Here is a 15,866-nt window from a genome sequence, read left to right as displayed (position 1 = left end):
AAATCCAAAAAAGCAAAAAGAGGATAGATCTCCTTTATGTATGTAGGCAAAATGTCTGGACGCTCCTGACATGTTTTTCTGGAAATTTTTGGTACAATCCCTTAAATGTTCCGCAATTCTAATTTTGAGTTTGCGGGTGGTGGAGCCTACATACATAATATTACAAACTGTGCATTCTATAATGTATACAATGTAAGTAGAATCACAGTTGGCAAAGGACTTAATGGGGAATTTTTCTTTTTAATTGGAGATAACGGACATCGCTATAGGTTGCCAAAATAACAAAGGCGAGGTCTCTAGTGACACTGTGAGCAGCCAAGCAAAAAAGAAATCATAATGCGCTTGTCTGGGAAAAAGGATAGTTCATATGGCAAGTGACACAAAAATGCATATTCCCCCTATTAGGCACTGTTTGCCGCTGAGTTAAAGGAATTGGGAACAAATACCAAATACTCCGGCCATAGGAGTGGTGTCCAAGGAGGAGGCATGGATATAGTGATGAGCCACAGTACAAGTGGCCAGACGTGGATACTACCACTGTATCGGGGTGTAATACTATTAGTAGTGTAGTGTCCACCCAGGTCACCATCTAGCATTGATGTTGCTATATAGAAGTTGGCTCCTTTAATAAGACTTGTTTTAAATTAGCTTTAATGCAGTGTTTTAATTCAGGGTTAAATGGAGTACTGGCACATGAAGAACCATGGATACTGATAAGAGAAAGTGACTGCTTGTGAGAGGTGATATTGATAAGAGAGGGTGTGACAGGAAAGTCTGTTCTGAGCAGCGAATTATAATGTATGTTCTTTGATAAAACTATGCAAAAGAGAAAGGTCGAGAAAAAGGGGTCTTGGTGCATCTTCGGCTAGATGTACACATCCACAAGCGGCGGCCATGAGCTAGCCACAAAAAATAGATGTGCTTTTTGCATGGCTGGCCTCATTGTAAGTTATACAGCAGGTCCTATTCCTGCCCAACTTTACAGTGCAGCTGCTCAGCTCTCTATGGAGAGGGGAGGGGTGAGTGCTGCGCTCTACACCCGGAGAGGGGAGGGGTGAGTGCTGCTCTCCACCCAGCTTGCAGCACACTGAACACTTCTGCTCACATGGATGATGCCCCTAGGAGTCTATTGTGGCAGAGTGTCAAAACTGATAACTCCTGTACATGCACTAAGGAGTTTCATAAATACTATAAAAGGTCTATCAGGCCATGTTAGGAGCCTGTGAGCTACAGACTGGGGACGCCTTGCTGTGGACAGTGATCTTTGGGTCTGAAGGACTGAGTGTGTTCAGCTATATGCACACTCTATAGGTGATAGTTGAAGTTCCATGAACTGCCACTAGAGAGCAGTAGGTAGTTATGCAATTGTATCTGAAGTATACAGAGTGTAAAAAACCGGCTGGGACGGTGGAATATGTCAAGAAGATACACATTTGATCGAAAAAATGAAAATACATGTGTTAAATATTTTTCTAAAATCTATCCAATGATACTAAACTTGGCCCCCTACCCACACCCCCTAAGGATGGGGGCGAGGGGCAACTTTAACCCCTTACCGAGGCGTGACATACCCGTATGTTGCACGCCGTCTGCAGGTGAATAGAGAGGGCTAAGTATTGCTAGCACCGATTGTCTGTGTTAACCCGCCTAACACCGCCGGCGTGTAGGCGCCGCCATCTTGGTGTAAATCGTCTCTCCACGTGAGAGATATTTTGCCATTTTGAAAAATATAAAACCTTAATTAAAAAGGGATCAAAAGGCCGTACAGTCCTAAAAATAGAAGCATTGAAGACATCATCAAAAGTTGCAAGAAATGACACCACCCACCGTACGCCAGAGTATGAAAAAGTTATTAGTGCCAGAAGATGGCAAAATAATTTTTTTTTTATTTTTGTAGATGTATGAAAACATTATAAACCTATACAAACTTGGTATCAACGTGATTGCACCGATCAAAGGAATAAAGTAGACATGTCATTTTGCATTTGGAATTTTTTTTCCTGCTTTCCAGTACACGTCATGGAATACAAAATACCGTCACTATGAAGTGAAAACAAGCCGTCACTAAGCTTTTTATATGGAAAAATAAAAAAATTATAGATTTTTGAAGGTGGGGAGTGAAAAACAAATATTATGAAACCAATATTTCTCAAAAATCTATCCAATGATACTAAAGTTGACACCGTATTTTCATCTTTGAAAAAATATCAAATGCTCTACATTGGGTGCTTGTATTTGGTAACATTGCATTGTTTTTAGAAAAATACTGCATTTGTCTATTTTCAGATTTTGGATCGGATGTATATTTATTTATATATATTTAATTTATTATTTATCCCCTTTTTCAATATTTTTGCACAAATTTCAATTTTTTACAGCACCATTTTTCCTAGGTAATCTGAATCTGCACTTGGGGGGTGAAGGTAGAGGGCCAGGTGTGGTATCATTTGATAGATTTTTCAAAAATATTTGACACATCTGTTTTTTGATCCAATGTGTATTCAACGGTCCTAGCCTTTTTGTTAAAACAGAAATGGTCAGCTCACCTGAAGGCTGGTCGTGATTTCTCCGGTGTAAATCTTGAGCACGGATACTCCAGCTTACAAGCACATTCACAAAAAAAAAGGACAATCCAGCTCCAAAAGATAGAATCCACCAGTGGAAATGGGTTCAATTCTTAAATTCGATCTTGATAAAAACAAGGTACCAGGATACAAAGAACACATCAAATCAATGAATAAGGATAGTTTCTATCCGAAACGTGTAGGCTCAATTTGATTTGCTATGTTCTTTGTATCCTGGTATTTTGTTTATGTCAAGATCGAATTGAAGAATTGAAAGTTTTTTAATCCTTTCCACCAGTGGATTCTATTTTTTGAACCTTTTTGTTACATACTGTATAAGGTACGTTTGAGACATCATCATTTCTAGGCATCGTAAGTTGGACTGCATTCAGTCGTACATTGGTTGCCTGACCATATCGAATCCATATAAAATCCGGTGGGCTTTGCTGATGGAGGGGGTTACATGTGGATGGCTAACTATTGGCTGACTGACAGAACTCACCTCTCGCTGGTTCTGGTCTCCATGGATACTACACGTATACATAACACCATACAGTGCACAACCATCTGCTGTACATATGCATCACATGCTTTCCACATTCCCATAGACTTCTATGGGGCATTCCACTATCCCACAACCAGCAATTATGAGGGAAATATGAGGGGGGATATTTGGGAAACTGTCTAAAAATCTTTTTGCTGCCTATACCAGCTTCAAATGAAAGCCGAGCTGTGGTTAAAGTGCAATAAATGAAAGCTGTGGTATGATTTGTTGGTTATCGCAGTGATGTAGATGGGGAAACAGACAGAGTTGTCAGGGGAATATGGTGTACATGATTCTTTTTCAATACCAGTGTATAAAATTTACTTTTAGTTTAGTTTTCTATTTAAAAAAAAATAACTATTTTCCCACGGCATTGTACTGGCTTGGCTGTAGTCACCATTGTTATTTTACACTGTGAGAAAGAAATGGAATCTATCTGGCAAGTGGATATTTTACAGGATCTATTTCACTTCAGTTATCAAGCGACCAAATATTAGAATGTCAGCTGTAGGTGGTATCACTAGAAGACACTCCATGAGGCCAGTTCTTCTCTGTGGTAGTAAACAAACTGATCCGAACTGAGTGGAGCCGGTACCAGACAATGTAATGTGGCTTGTAAGAACTACTCTGTAGATGTGCTCTTGGGTAATTTTTGTTTTTAATTTTATGTATTGCATATTTGGTTTTAAATATGTTTTTATCTGATTATTATTGTAGATCTGGACAGTCCAACCCCACATTTTTCCTGCAGAAAGGGGAGAAAAAATTTGTTCTCAGGAAGAAGCCACATGGTCTGCTGCTGCCAGGAGCTCATAGGGTAAAGTCATCATTTTATATAAACGCATTCATTTTCGTCTAGGTTTTGCTTGGGCTCCATGCACATGCCCATATGATCAGACGTGTGCCATCAGCCACAAGCCGTCTGGGGAAGGAGGAGGTGGGCGCTGCTTAACCCTTCCCTCTCCATAAATAGCTGAGTGGCCAAACCATAAATCAGGGCGAGAATAGGACTTGCCCTATCTTTGTGGTGTGGCCACCTATGGCGCTGTGAGCTAGATGCTGTTTTTGTGGCTAGCTCACTGCTACCTTGTACAGATATCTATAAAATTAGATTCGTTTTTTAGCTTATATCTACTAGTAAATGACATATATAAACTCACTTTACTAACATACCATTGCTTGTGATATACAGTTCTAAAAGGCTATATACGGTAGCTTTTTTACAGAACTGCTGTACATACAGTCTTCACTTTTGTCATGATTGTCACTGTGAACCTATAGGCTAAGACATAAATATTTGGATACGTTCTATGTGTGTCCCACAAAAAATCCTGACATATGTTCTAAACGTTTGTAAATGGTTCACTTGTCATAAGGAGATTGAAAGGGTGTTCAGCCTCCACCTGGATTGGTATACATCAGTAAACTGCTTAAAAAATATGGTAAATAGTAAAACAAAGTAGACTACAAAGCTTCATCCTCCAAGCTACAACAAATAAAGGTATCTGTTTAATAGAGGCCATAATATCTATATGACATCTGCCAGACGCCTCCTTTAGGCTGCATGTGCAAGTCCACAGCCATGAGCTAGCCGCAAAATGGTAGCTAACTCACCACTGCCATAGAGATCCCAGGAGGCTGCACCGCAGGAGAAAGGGCAGATCCTATTCCTGGTAGAGAAAATATGTGGATATTTCTTGCACAATCATCCAAACCAATGGATACTGTTAAAATGGTTTCTGTACATGTAATTTTAGATGTACGCAATCATTTGCACAAAGCTTATGTTGCTAAATGTGTGCACTTTTAGAGAAAAAAGCAATGTTTTATACATTCAGGAAGGTTCCTTAGATGGTTTGGCAGAATGTATACTGCAGACAGTCTGTAGAAATTCCTTATGGTGTGCATGTGGTATTAAACATAGATCCCAGGGATGCAACAGTACATTCCTCATGTTAATTCTAGGATTATACATTTGGGTTCTTGACATTTGGCTTCAGGTTTCTCCACGCGAAGTGATCATTGTTTTGTCAGGGAACCCAATGTATTAATTAGTGTGTAGTTTACATACCTGGTTGCATAACTGATACAAAAACCTGTGAATTGGCCCTAATTTGTGCTATGAAAGTCTTTTTACGCCGTTCTCTATATTTAACTTTTTAATATAAACTTAATGATTTAAAATAAAAATATCATGTAGTAATATCTCAGGTTTTCCCTTAGATTGAAAGAGAATATGAGGTACAGAAAGCTTTGTTTTCTAATGGATTTCCTGTGCCGAGACCTTTATTGTACTGCAATGATAAGGCGGTTATCGGTACAGAATTTTATCTGATGGAGCACGTCCAGGTTAGTCTTATTTATGTATAGTTTTGTATGTGACAAACCATGTATGTGACAACATGTATGTATGTGTCTGTATCTTTCCAAATGAAGCAAACTTTTCTGGTTTGTGTTAAAGGACCTAGGGTTTGATGGTGGGCTCTACATGTAAAAAAAAACATGTAAAAATACCATAGTATAAAATACCATAAATATAAATGTGTATATCAAAAGAGCAAAATATAATGAACATGTATACATAGGTAACATTCTATATACAGGAAAACTTCAATATTATATCACTTTACAACAAAGAAATAAATTCCGTAACCCTTTCCCTGCTACGGGCATATGTCTATATGGTGCTAAGAAGGAACTGTTTTCATAGTTCTTAGAATAACATGTCTCCTTTGGTCTGTCAGGGACGCATATTTCGAGATGTCACATTACCAGAAGTCACCCCTGCAGAAAGATCCGCCTTGTATGTCGCTCTCTCTGAAACTCTTGCCCAGCTCCATTCCTTTAATATACATACATTAAATCTTTCTGGATACGGCAAGGGAAAAGGATATTGCCAGCGGCAGGTAAAGTCTACATAATCCTCAGTTACACATATTTATCACTAATAAACTCCCAATTTGTCTTCATATAAAATGTTTCTTTGTAGTGTTGGGTTTGAACTCTGCCGTCATCGTCTTCATTATCAAAAGCACATACTGTATGTCATACACTGAATGGCCACTTTATTAGAGACATCTGCAGCATAAATTCCAGGGAGAAACTTTTCTATGGAGGTGAAAATAGTTCAGATTAAACAGAATAATTACGGGACTGATGAAAGAGGTCAAAGGTCATGCACGTTTCAGCCAAACACAACATTTGTACAAATACACAGCTATTTATTTCTTGCTGTAGGTTGGGCTATAACATCAGATGACCATGTGTCATGCCAAGGATCCTCTGATGCATGTGGATGATGCCCTTGTTTGCTGCAAGGCATTTCTGTAGCTCTAAGGGCTACAGAGAGTCTCCCACACTAGAAGATGTATCTAGTAAAGTGGACATTAACTGTTTCTATATAACTTTAGAGGTGGTGCTGTATTTGCAGTCATGACATCAAAAAGCTGCAAAATGTTTACATGCACATATTATTTTGTCATTTTTTTAAATTTAAGGCCACATGCACAATACTGTAATAAGGGCTGTGATCTGGCCAGATCATGGCCCCCATAGAGGTCTATTATACCCAGTGACAGTGTGGTGAGCACACCATGTCTAAGCCAGGCAGCCACGGTACAGGAGATAGAGCAGGTCGTGCCTGCCCGGATTTACAGCGCGGCTTCTCAGCTTCCCCATACCCTTCTACACCTGGCCATGTGCAAGGTAAAAACTAGAGAATCAAAGAGGATGTCCTTTCTTTTGTCAGGTGACCACATGGAAGAAGCAATATGAAAGGGCTGCACATAAGGATATTCCTGCAATGAACCAACTGGCAGACTGGTTAATAAGAAACGTGCCAAGCAATGACAATGAAGAGACCTTGATCCATGGAGATTATAGGATTGATAATATTATTTTCCACCAAACAGAGGTAGTTTTTCTGTTTTAACATGTTTCTTTTTCTTTTAAACCATGATTTTTTTTACTTGTTTTTAGTCCTGGACCAGTGCATCTCACCCCAAAGTTGTTAGGATATGTACATATTTATTTCAGTATATGCTGCCTATTGTGTTAAGAAACAAAAGGAAAGGAAACAATACCCTCTTTGCTAAAATGCTTAACCATTCATGGGCTACAGCAGTTCATTAACCAGTCACTGGCTGCAGACACCTCTTTGCCTACATCCTGGCTATCTCAGTTTTAATCCTTCTCTCTAGGCCCGTGTAATTGCTGTTCTGGATTGGGAGCTTTCCACTATTGGACATCCTATGTCTGACTTGGCTTACTTTACCTCGCCTTATTTTTGGCCTCGAAATGTGCAGTTCCTTGGACGTGGTAGTAACAAATCCTTTACAGATGTTGAAGGTAGGTTATAAAGATAGATACAGCATAGATTCACCCCATTACATGGGGTGGGGTAAGGTATGGGGTATTTGTGGGGCACGTAATTTTTAAATTATTTTTTGTTAACAAGGACCATGGGTCCGGTCCCTGGAATAAAATTTTGGGTGCAGCCAGTCCCCAAATACAAAACAGGCTGGGGAACACTGTATTAGGGGAGCATCTAGATGTCACTTTGCTTGGGACCCAGATATACCAAGTCTAACTTTAGTGGGGGATGCTGTCCTAAAGATAATAATAATAATTCAAATTCAAAAATTTTTTTTTTTTTCCAAGGAATGCCTGCATTTGAGGATCTGCTTAATATATATAATCGCTGTCGTGGTGCATCATCACAAAAAGATGACTGGAACTTTTTTCTTGCGCTTACCTTTTTTAAGCTAGCCGGGATATTACAGGTAAGGACTTTTTTTTTTTACATATAACTTATATCATTTTAAAGGAAATCTACCACCAGTAGGAAGGATTGTAAACCAAGCACACTTACATGCTGGTGAGGAACTCCAGGCTCCATAGCTGTTAATTGAGCCTGAAGTCCCTTTAGGTTAATCTGCTTGATTTTTAATTCCCTTTTTTTTTTGTAAAAACAAGGGCATAAGGAGCTAAAAGAACGGATCCTGCCAGAGGCGCAGTACACCAGTATGTCTGTGTGCTTGGTTTATAATCCTTCATCCTGGTGGTAGATTTCCTTTATTTATCAAATTGAATCTTCTAGAATATCCACATGGCAGTCTATCATTAGTCTAGAAGTGAATTCAGAGAAAATAAGAAGGACAATGCAGGCGCCACTGTGTGAGATCTACCTTATATTCCGGCGTATAAGACGACTTTTGAAGACAGAAAAATCTTCTGTCTTCTGCTAGCACCGATCGCGGGTGTTTTCACAGTGTGGGCAGTGAGGGGTGTACCGCACCCGGAGAGGTGCTGGATCTGACAGCTCCAGGACTTGAGGGGTAGAAGACAGGACAGTCCCGGGTAAGAACATGCAGCCTCGCCGTCTCAGCAAGCGCTCCGTGCTGGGCAACAAGCTGGGCACTGCCAGGGCTGCCCCCAAGACTGGCATGAAGGAGCCTCTGCCGGCGCTGGGCACGGGGTCACCGGGAGGGCACGGACGTGACGAGGACCAGGAGGAGGACGAGGAGGTCGCTGTGCAGGAACAGGAGGCACTGAGACCCCCGTGCCCGCGGTCTGTGAGGTGCCCGTACCAGGTTGGTGCCCGGCAGGATTGGGCGTGCGCGGGTAGCCATGTGCTGCAGCAGGCTGCTTGTTTCTCTGCTTGTAACAAAGGGAACTAGTTCTCGTCATGTAGAGAAATGTCTCCAGATTTACTGATCTGCATCTAATGAGGCTTTGTGCTGCCTGTGCCCCCTCATCCCTGCCAGGGGTGCCCCACATCTGGGGGTGAGCTCCATCCATGCAGCACTGGCACGGCCTCACACATCCCCTTTTCTGGAGAGAGAAACACGTGCCCTGCCAGTGGCTGTATCTCACCCAGAGCTCGGTGCCAGGCTCTCCCCCATGCCCTCCCCTGTAGGCTACAGTCATGTGGGGGGCCATTGTGTGACAGCAGCCCCCCAGGGAGTCACTTCTGTGCCATCTAGAGATAACCATCTGATGCATCAGTGATTGGCACAGTATTGTCTCTGATGCCCCCGTAAACAAAGCAATTCAAGTTGGCAAAATAAAAAAAATAATTTTTGTTCAGGTTTTCATTTTTGTAAATGTATGAAAACATTATAAAACCTATTTTTGGTATCCCCTTAATCGTACCGACCCAAAGAATAAAGTAGACATGTCATTTGGGGCGCTCAGTGAAAGACGTAATATCCAAGCCCACAAGAAAATGGCGCAAATGCGTTTTTTCACCATTTTCATTGCATTTGGAATTTTTTTCCCGCTTCTGAGTACATGGCATGGAATATTTAATAAAATAAAAATTTAAGGTACAGTATGGTAAAATGGACGATGGTAATGTTGTTGTATGCCTTATGTTTATGAGCGACAGTTTTCCTGCTATATACCTGCATGTCATAAGAATTTAAATGAAAAAAGGACCATGTTAAATTCAAATCTGTTTTTTTTTTACATTTTTACCGGTGTTTTGTATGCGTTGGAAAAGGGGTAGTCTTATACGGCGAATATATCTTAAACTCTATATTTTAAACAGGAAAGTAGGGGGGTCGTCTTATACACCAGGTCGTCTTATACGCCGGAATATGCGGTATTTTCAATGTGAGAGCTTTAGACAAGATCAGTTCTACTCACCTTTTTCGGTTGTACGGCCGGTACAACACGTTAAAGGACGTTTTGGATAAAGTATGAGTAAATCCGGCAGCCTTCCTGGTCTCCGTAGCCATGGGCGTCTATGGAGCGTGCATAATAAGGTAATAGTATTCTTCCAGGAGATTATTTTGGCGCCAAATACTCTGAATCTCGCAGCTGTCTTGTTTCATGGATCTATGAAACAAGACAGCTGCAAGATTCAGAGTATTTGGCGCCAAAATAATCTCCTGGAAGAATACTATTACCTTATTAGTCTAGAAGTGACATTCTGCAGCATTTCTGGATGCAGTTTAACAACAGTTCCATCATGGACACTATGGGGGAGATTTATTAAACGATGGCGCTTGAGCGCTGCATGATAGCGGCCACGCTCCCATGTGTCCCACCCCATACATCAAGAGGCTTGGGGTTCCAAGCCTCCTCTATGCCCCCTCCGCACCCACGTGGCGCGGAGGTGGCATAGACGCTGTTTACATTGCAAATTCTTGCCCTGTGCAATAATTTGCAATTTTTACTGCTTCCACACCAGAAAATTAGCATAGAAGCGGTGATAACTCTCCCCCTATCTGTCTATCATTAATCTTATTGGATATCTACTGATCGTTTTTCACTTACAGTAGGATAAATAGAGCAATACAACTGGATATAACTGCCTTAACTCAAGAGTGGTCCCTCTATTATCTATTTTGATTGTGATGTCTGTTTTTCAGGGAATTCATGCACGGTTCTTACTTGGAAACTCTAGTGGGGAAAATGCCAGCATATTTGCTGACATGGTTCAACCTTTGGCTGAAAACGGATTGAGACTAGCTAAAAGGTAAGAAGTTTTAAGGAAATCTACCATCAAACTCGAACATGATAAACCAGGGACAATTACTCATGGTAAGGCATAGTGACTGTGATAACCTTCTTATATTTGTTTTCCATGGCCTGGGAATTGCCCTAGAGCTCTTCACTCTTGTTAGGGCTCATTCACATGTTCGTCCCCATAGACAGCAATAGCGGCGTGGAGCATGCTCTATCTTTCGGCAGATGTGCGGCCGTGCGCCGCTATTCTCTATGGAGGGAGGAGGGGCCACGGCGGGCATACCGCGTGTGAATGGACCCTTAGTATAATTTTTTTTAACTAGTTTATTGAACAATAAAAGAACATACAAGTGAATAAGCAGTGTGTTACATAAATGTTCATCACATTCTTCTGATTCCATGGAGAAAAACAGCAAATTCACAGCGTTTGACAGCATAAAAAAAAAAAAAATACAAATAAAATATGTACAATGGGTATATGCACGACACCCCAGTCTACCCCCACATGTTATGGGGACTGCGGGGCCTATCAAAATACACTTTTCACCATTTAGAATATGTTTTATAAATAAGCATCCAGCAAGGAGGATAAAGTCGATGCAGAATACAATGTGATGGGGGAGTCATATCATTTATCCCACCCCATATCAATTTTTTCGGGGTGATTTCTATGAATGTATATTACTTTATCATAAGGGACTACACTATTTACAAGAGATTACCAATGTTAGCAGGTGGTGATCTGGAATCCATCCAACTTATGGCCACCACTTTACACACCACGATTAACACTTCACTAAGAAGAATCCTTGAGTGATGAAGCCAGATCTCCTCATTCAATATTCCAAACTGGCATATCTCTGGGGAGCACTCCACCGGGGACCCCGCTATATCAGATATGGCCGCAGAAACCTCCCTCCAAATCGTCTGAAGGTGTGGGCATGTCCATATCATATGCCAAAAAGAGGCAGGGGAGAAACTGCATCTGTGACAGTAAAGAGCCGGAATTCGGCCCATTTTGTGGAGCCTTATTAGTGTGAGGTAGCTTTGGTGGATGATAAAAAGTTGTATTAACCTATTAGTTACCTAAAGGGAACCTGTCACCAGGGACCTCATTTTCACTAAAGACAGATTGTTAAAGCCCATGACACCTGCAGTGCAAAAATGCATCTGCCTTTTCTAAGCATTTGCATTACAATATAATTGAGTGTTGTAACTTACTCTTGCATCCTGACAAAATCTGGGGTAGTCACAGGGGCTGGACTTTGGTTTGCATGCATTTAAAAAAAAACAACATGTGACTTGTCTGTGCTGCAGGCTGTCTCCATGTTTGTGCTCCTGTACAGCTTGTCCCTCCCCCACTGATGTCAGGCTGACCAGGCTGTGACCTCTGAGAAGGAGCAGGAGGTGGAGCTGTACAGGAGCACAAAGGTGGGGGCCAAGCTCTGAGGAGTGAGTAACAGACAAGTCACATGTTGTTTTTTGAAATGCATCCAAACCAAAGCCCAGCCCCTGGGACTACCCCAGGATTTTGTCAGGGAGCAAGAGTAAGTTATAACACACAATTATATTGTAATGCAAATGCTTAGAAAAGGTAGAAAGGCATCTTTGCATTGCTGGTGTGAAGGGCTTCTGCAATGTGTCTTTAGTGAAAATGAGGTCCCTGGTGACAGGTTCCCTTTAAGGTGATACGTAACAATGTGACTCAAGTAGCTTGGTGAACTCCTCCTAGCCTAATGCTGGAATCAGAACCTTCCAATCCTTCAAGGCCCTCAATTCGTTAGAGCTGGTTTTAGCCTGAATAAAGTATGAGTATATCGTAAATATCAGTCCTCCAGGACCCTGTGAACGGACCACTTCTATTAAAGGGCAAGAGCAGAAACATGTATTTCTGGGGTAGAGAGTTCCTCATTGCTCACCAAAGTTCCCAGATGTTTAGTCTGTTCAGCTAGATAGTACAAATACATATCTGGTAAAGTTTTGCTAGTTGTAGTTTATAGCGTCCTGAGCCCCAGCTTAATGGAATCATCAGGGAGTCCAATGATTTAAAAAAAAAAAGGATTTGGGGATAGGGACAAAAGTGTTAGACTCCAGGTATTTTGCTATAGCCTCCAGTGGGAGACCGTCACGTCTTGACGCTTTCCCTTTAGGCATGCTTTCCATAGCTTCCTGTAACTCTTTCAGGGTGATGGGGGTATCTAATAACTCCCTTTGCTCTTGGTCTAATGTCCTACATGTCAGTGAATTCTGGAATTTGTCTATCTGGCTTGGGGATTTCTCCAATTTGGAGCTGTATAACTCACTGTAATAGTTGGTGAATACAGAAAGTATCTCCTGTGTTGTGTTTACAACCGTACCTGTGTTGTTTTATATTCTAAGTATGGCAGGGGACGCAGTGTTGTGGTGTATCAAGTGCACCAGGAGGCTGCTTGACTGGTTGCCATGTTCAAAGTACCGTTGGTTTGTAAAAAACATGTGTCTCTTACTCTTCTTATATAGGCAGTGGAGATATTTCCTTCCCTGCCTATTAAAACTGTAGGGTCAAGTACATAAGTTGCTTTAAGGAACACAAAACTGGATGCTAGGGCTTCCTCCTCTATAGCGGATGACTTTTTAATGTATGAGATGGAGGACTGTAAGCAACCTCTCAAATATGCTTCAAGAGCATCCCAGTAGTTAGAATAGTCCTCATATGGGTTATGTTGGAGGATATTGTTCTCTAGCAATGTGGGGGTTCTATTTTATCCTCCAGGCAGCACACTACAGCCACTTAGCTGGACCATTATCTGCCGGTTGTATTATCTGTCTATTTTGGTCTGAAGAAGGTTTTTATAACCGAAGCATGTTGCCTAGACTTTTATTTTTATCACTGTTTGTTGTTTTATATAATAAAAGATTTTCAATTCAGATTATTTCCAGCTATTTATTAGCTATTTTAGATACGATTTGGCCTTTCTCCTTTTTTTTCCGTTTTTTACTCCACGGTAGGCTATGGCGCATTCTTGATATATATCACTATATGGTGTTTTGTAGTGAGTTTCATGTGTATTTGTATATACTCATGTGTGTAACATTGACCTCTGGAAGTTTGTAGTCATGGAATGTTCTACACTCCTCCAGAAGTCTTGGTCATTCCACAGATACAGTGGGGGTTTGCTGTACTAGTGTAATAAATTCCCCCCCCCCTACTAGGTGATAATCAGATAGCAGAGGAAGTGGGGGTGGATTTTGGGTGTGGGGCTGGTGTTTGAAAACTTGTTTAGAAGAATTGTTGATGAACCTTGCCTGAAGAGCATGCTGCGGCGCTCTACCATAGTACATGGCTGATGTGTAACTTGTTGCTATACTGGAGTAAAACTCAAGAAATATCGCTCAGTGCTGGTCTTCTCTGATCACAAGGGCTTTTCGTGACAGTCGGTATCAATTGCGTCATTTTAGATCGAGGGTCGGCCCAAAGGACAATAGGAAAAGACCTGATCTATCTTTTATGGCCATTCGACTCAAGCACAGGGTATGTGGAATCCACAGCCGTGTGTATGAGCCTATAGAATTTAATAGGGCCATATGCTAGCCACTGAAAAAACTACCCCGTTTCATGTTTGGTGCTATTGGTGTTGATGTATATGAACCTAAAGCAGAGCTTAAAGGACACCTGTCATCAGGTGTCTGTCACTATTTCTGTCACCACTACCTGTTGGAGCAGCTCACAAGGATCCATCACAGCCTTTATCTAGTCAACTCATACATTAATCATTATAAAATCCTATTTTCTTTATTATGTAAATGAGTCTGGTCACATGGTCCGAGGCAGTGATGTCACCCTTGTTACCCCTCCCCTCTCCTCCCCCTGCTCATGTCTGTGTGTAATGTATAGTAAAGCATTGCCAGTGTCTGTGCTTTATCTGCTGACATGCTGCATCCTCCTAATACACATGTGAGGGACACAGACATCAGCTACACAAGTACCTGACATGTTCTGCTATAATATGGCTGCCTGGAGCTGTTGTATCTCTCCTATACACACACAGGCTGCAGGGGGCACCAGCACTAGGAAGCACATAGAGGAGCCATTACGCCATTATACCTCACACCATTACACAGACTGTTAGTCATGTGTATAGGAGTATCTCATACACACACGAGCTGCAGGAGGTTCCAGCACCAGGAAGCAAATGGAGGACCATTATACCATTTTACCTCATACTGTCAGTCAAGCACTAGGGGGTGTGGCTGTGCCTCCCACTCATGAATAAGCCGGACAGCTTAAATATACCAATGACTCATTGGACATTTCACAGATCATTTGCATGCAGCTTTAGGACCTCATTGCTTAGGTTTACAGGCATGTAGAGGGACAATGCTTTATAATAACAGTTTACTAACAGTATATAACATTTGTGTAATTAAATACGTTTCTCTGTTTTGATGTTTTGTCACAGTAAAATTTAGCTTTTTTTTTTTTTTTTTTTTCAATTGTCTAGAGAAAAGACTGTAGAGTTGCCAAATTCTCCCGGAGAGCTGTTCCTGCTTAGTGCCAAAGGGCAACGTGTTTTGCAGCAAGTGAAGCAGTTTATGCAGCAACACATACTCCCTTCACAACAGGTTAGCCTTCTTATCACTTGTTTTATAGAGTACAATGCGCTACCCACACATAGGCCCACATTTCCAGTTTTCACTCTGACTTTGCACTGAAAAGAACATGCAAACTGTCAGCGACCCGACAGAATTATGTTGCACGCTCTATGTTAAAGAGCACCAAAAAAAGTTTGTGCACACTTCCTTCCAGAGCATTGCAGGGAGCGCCAGATTTATTTTATGTTTATATTTATTCATGAAGACCATGCGCCACTTTTGATGAATCCACTCTGCACTCTCCATAGGCACCTAGTACTGTTTGCACTACTTTTTATAAATGTGGCCCATAGTGTCTTATAATGACCATGACATTGTGCTTTCTCTAGCAACGTTATCTGCTGGACAAGGCTTCTCCAACTGACCGCCCCACTCACTGCAGTTTGAAAGGTCATGAAACTCCTCTTTCAGAACTCCTTAAAAGGAACCCGTCACCAGGAACCTAATTTTCACTCTGCCTTTTATAAGCAATTGCATTACAATAGAATTGTGTGTTATAACTTTAGTCCCTGTTTAGGGTTGGGCTTTGGTTTGTATTCATTTTGATAAACAACACATGACTTGTCTGTGATGCAGACTGCTCAGTTCTCGGCACCCACCTTTGTGCTCCTGTACAGCTCCTCCATCCCTCACTGATGTCAGCTCCCCACATT

At 41.4% G+C, this 15,866-nt stretch overlaps 1 protein-coding gene across 1 annotated transcript in view; it reads left to right on the top strand.

Annotated features, from left to right (window-relative positions):
- Window positions 1–15,866, top strand: part of ACAD11 (acyl-CoA dehydrogenase family member 11) — a 62,990-nt gene that overhangs the window by 5,049 nt on the left and 42,075 nt on the right. Inside the window, exons 2-9 of the mRNA XM_072153453.1 lie at window positions 3,826–3,925; window positions 5,332–5,457; window positions 5,853–6,014; window positions 6,857–7,021; window positions 7,308–7,455; window positions 7,768–7,889; window positions 10,485–10,591; window positions 15,063–15,183. Of these exons, the coding sequence (XP_072009554.1) occupies window positions 3,826–3,925; window positions 5,332–5,457; window positions 5,853–6,014; window positions 6,857–7,021; window positions 7,308–7,455; window positions 7,768–7,889; window positions 10,485–10,591; window positions 15,063–15,183 (1,051 nt within the window). The remainder of the gene's footprint in view (window positions 1–3,825; window positions 3,926–5,331; window positions 5,458–5,852; window positions 6,015–6,856; window positions 7,022–7,307; window positions 7,456–7,767; window positions 7,890–10,484; window positions 10,592–15,062; window positions 15,184–15,866) is intronic.

This window comes from Engystomops pustulosus, chromosome 5 (genome assembly GCF_040894005.1).
Source record: "Engystomops pustulosus chromosome 5, aEngPut4.maternal, whole genome shotgun sequence".
Taxonomy (NCBI): Eukaryota; Metazoa; Chordata; class Amphibia; order Anura; family Leptodactylidae; genus Engystomops; species Engystomops pustulosus.
The sequence above is the reverse complement of the archived record's forward strand: the minus strand, read 5'-3'. Positions and strand labels throughout refer to the sequence as shown.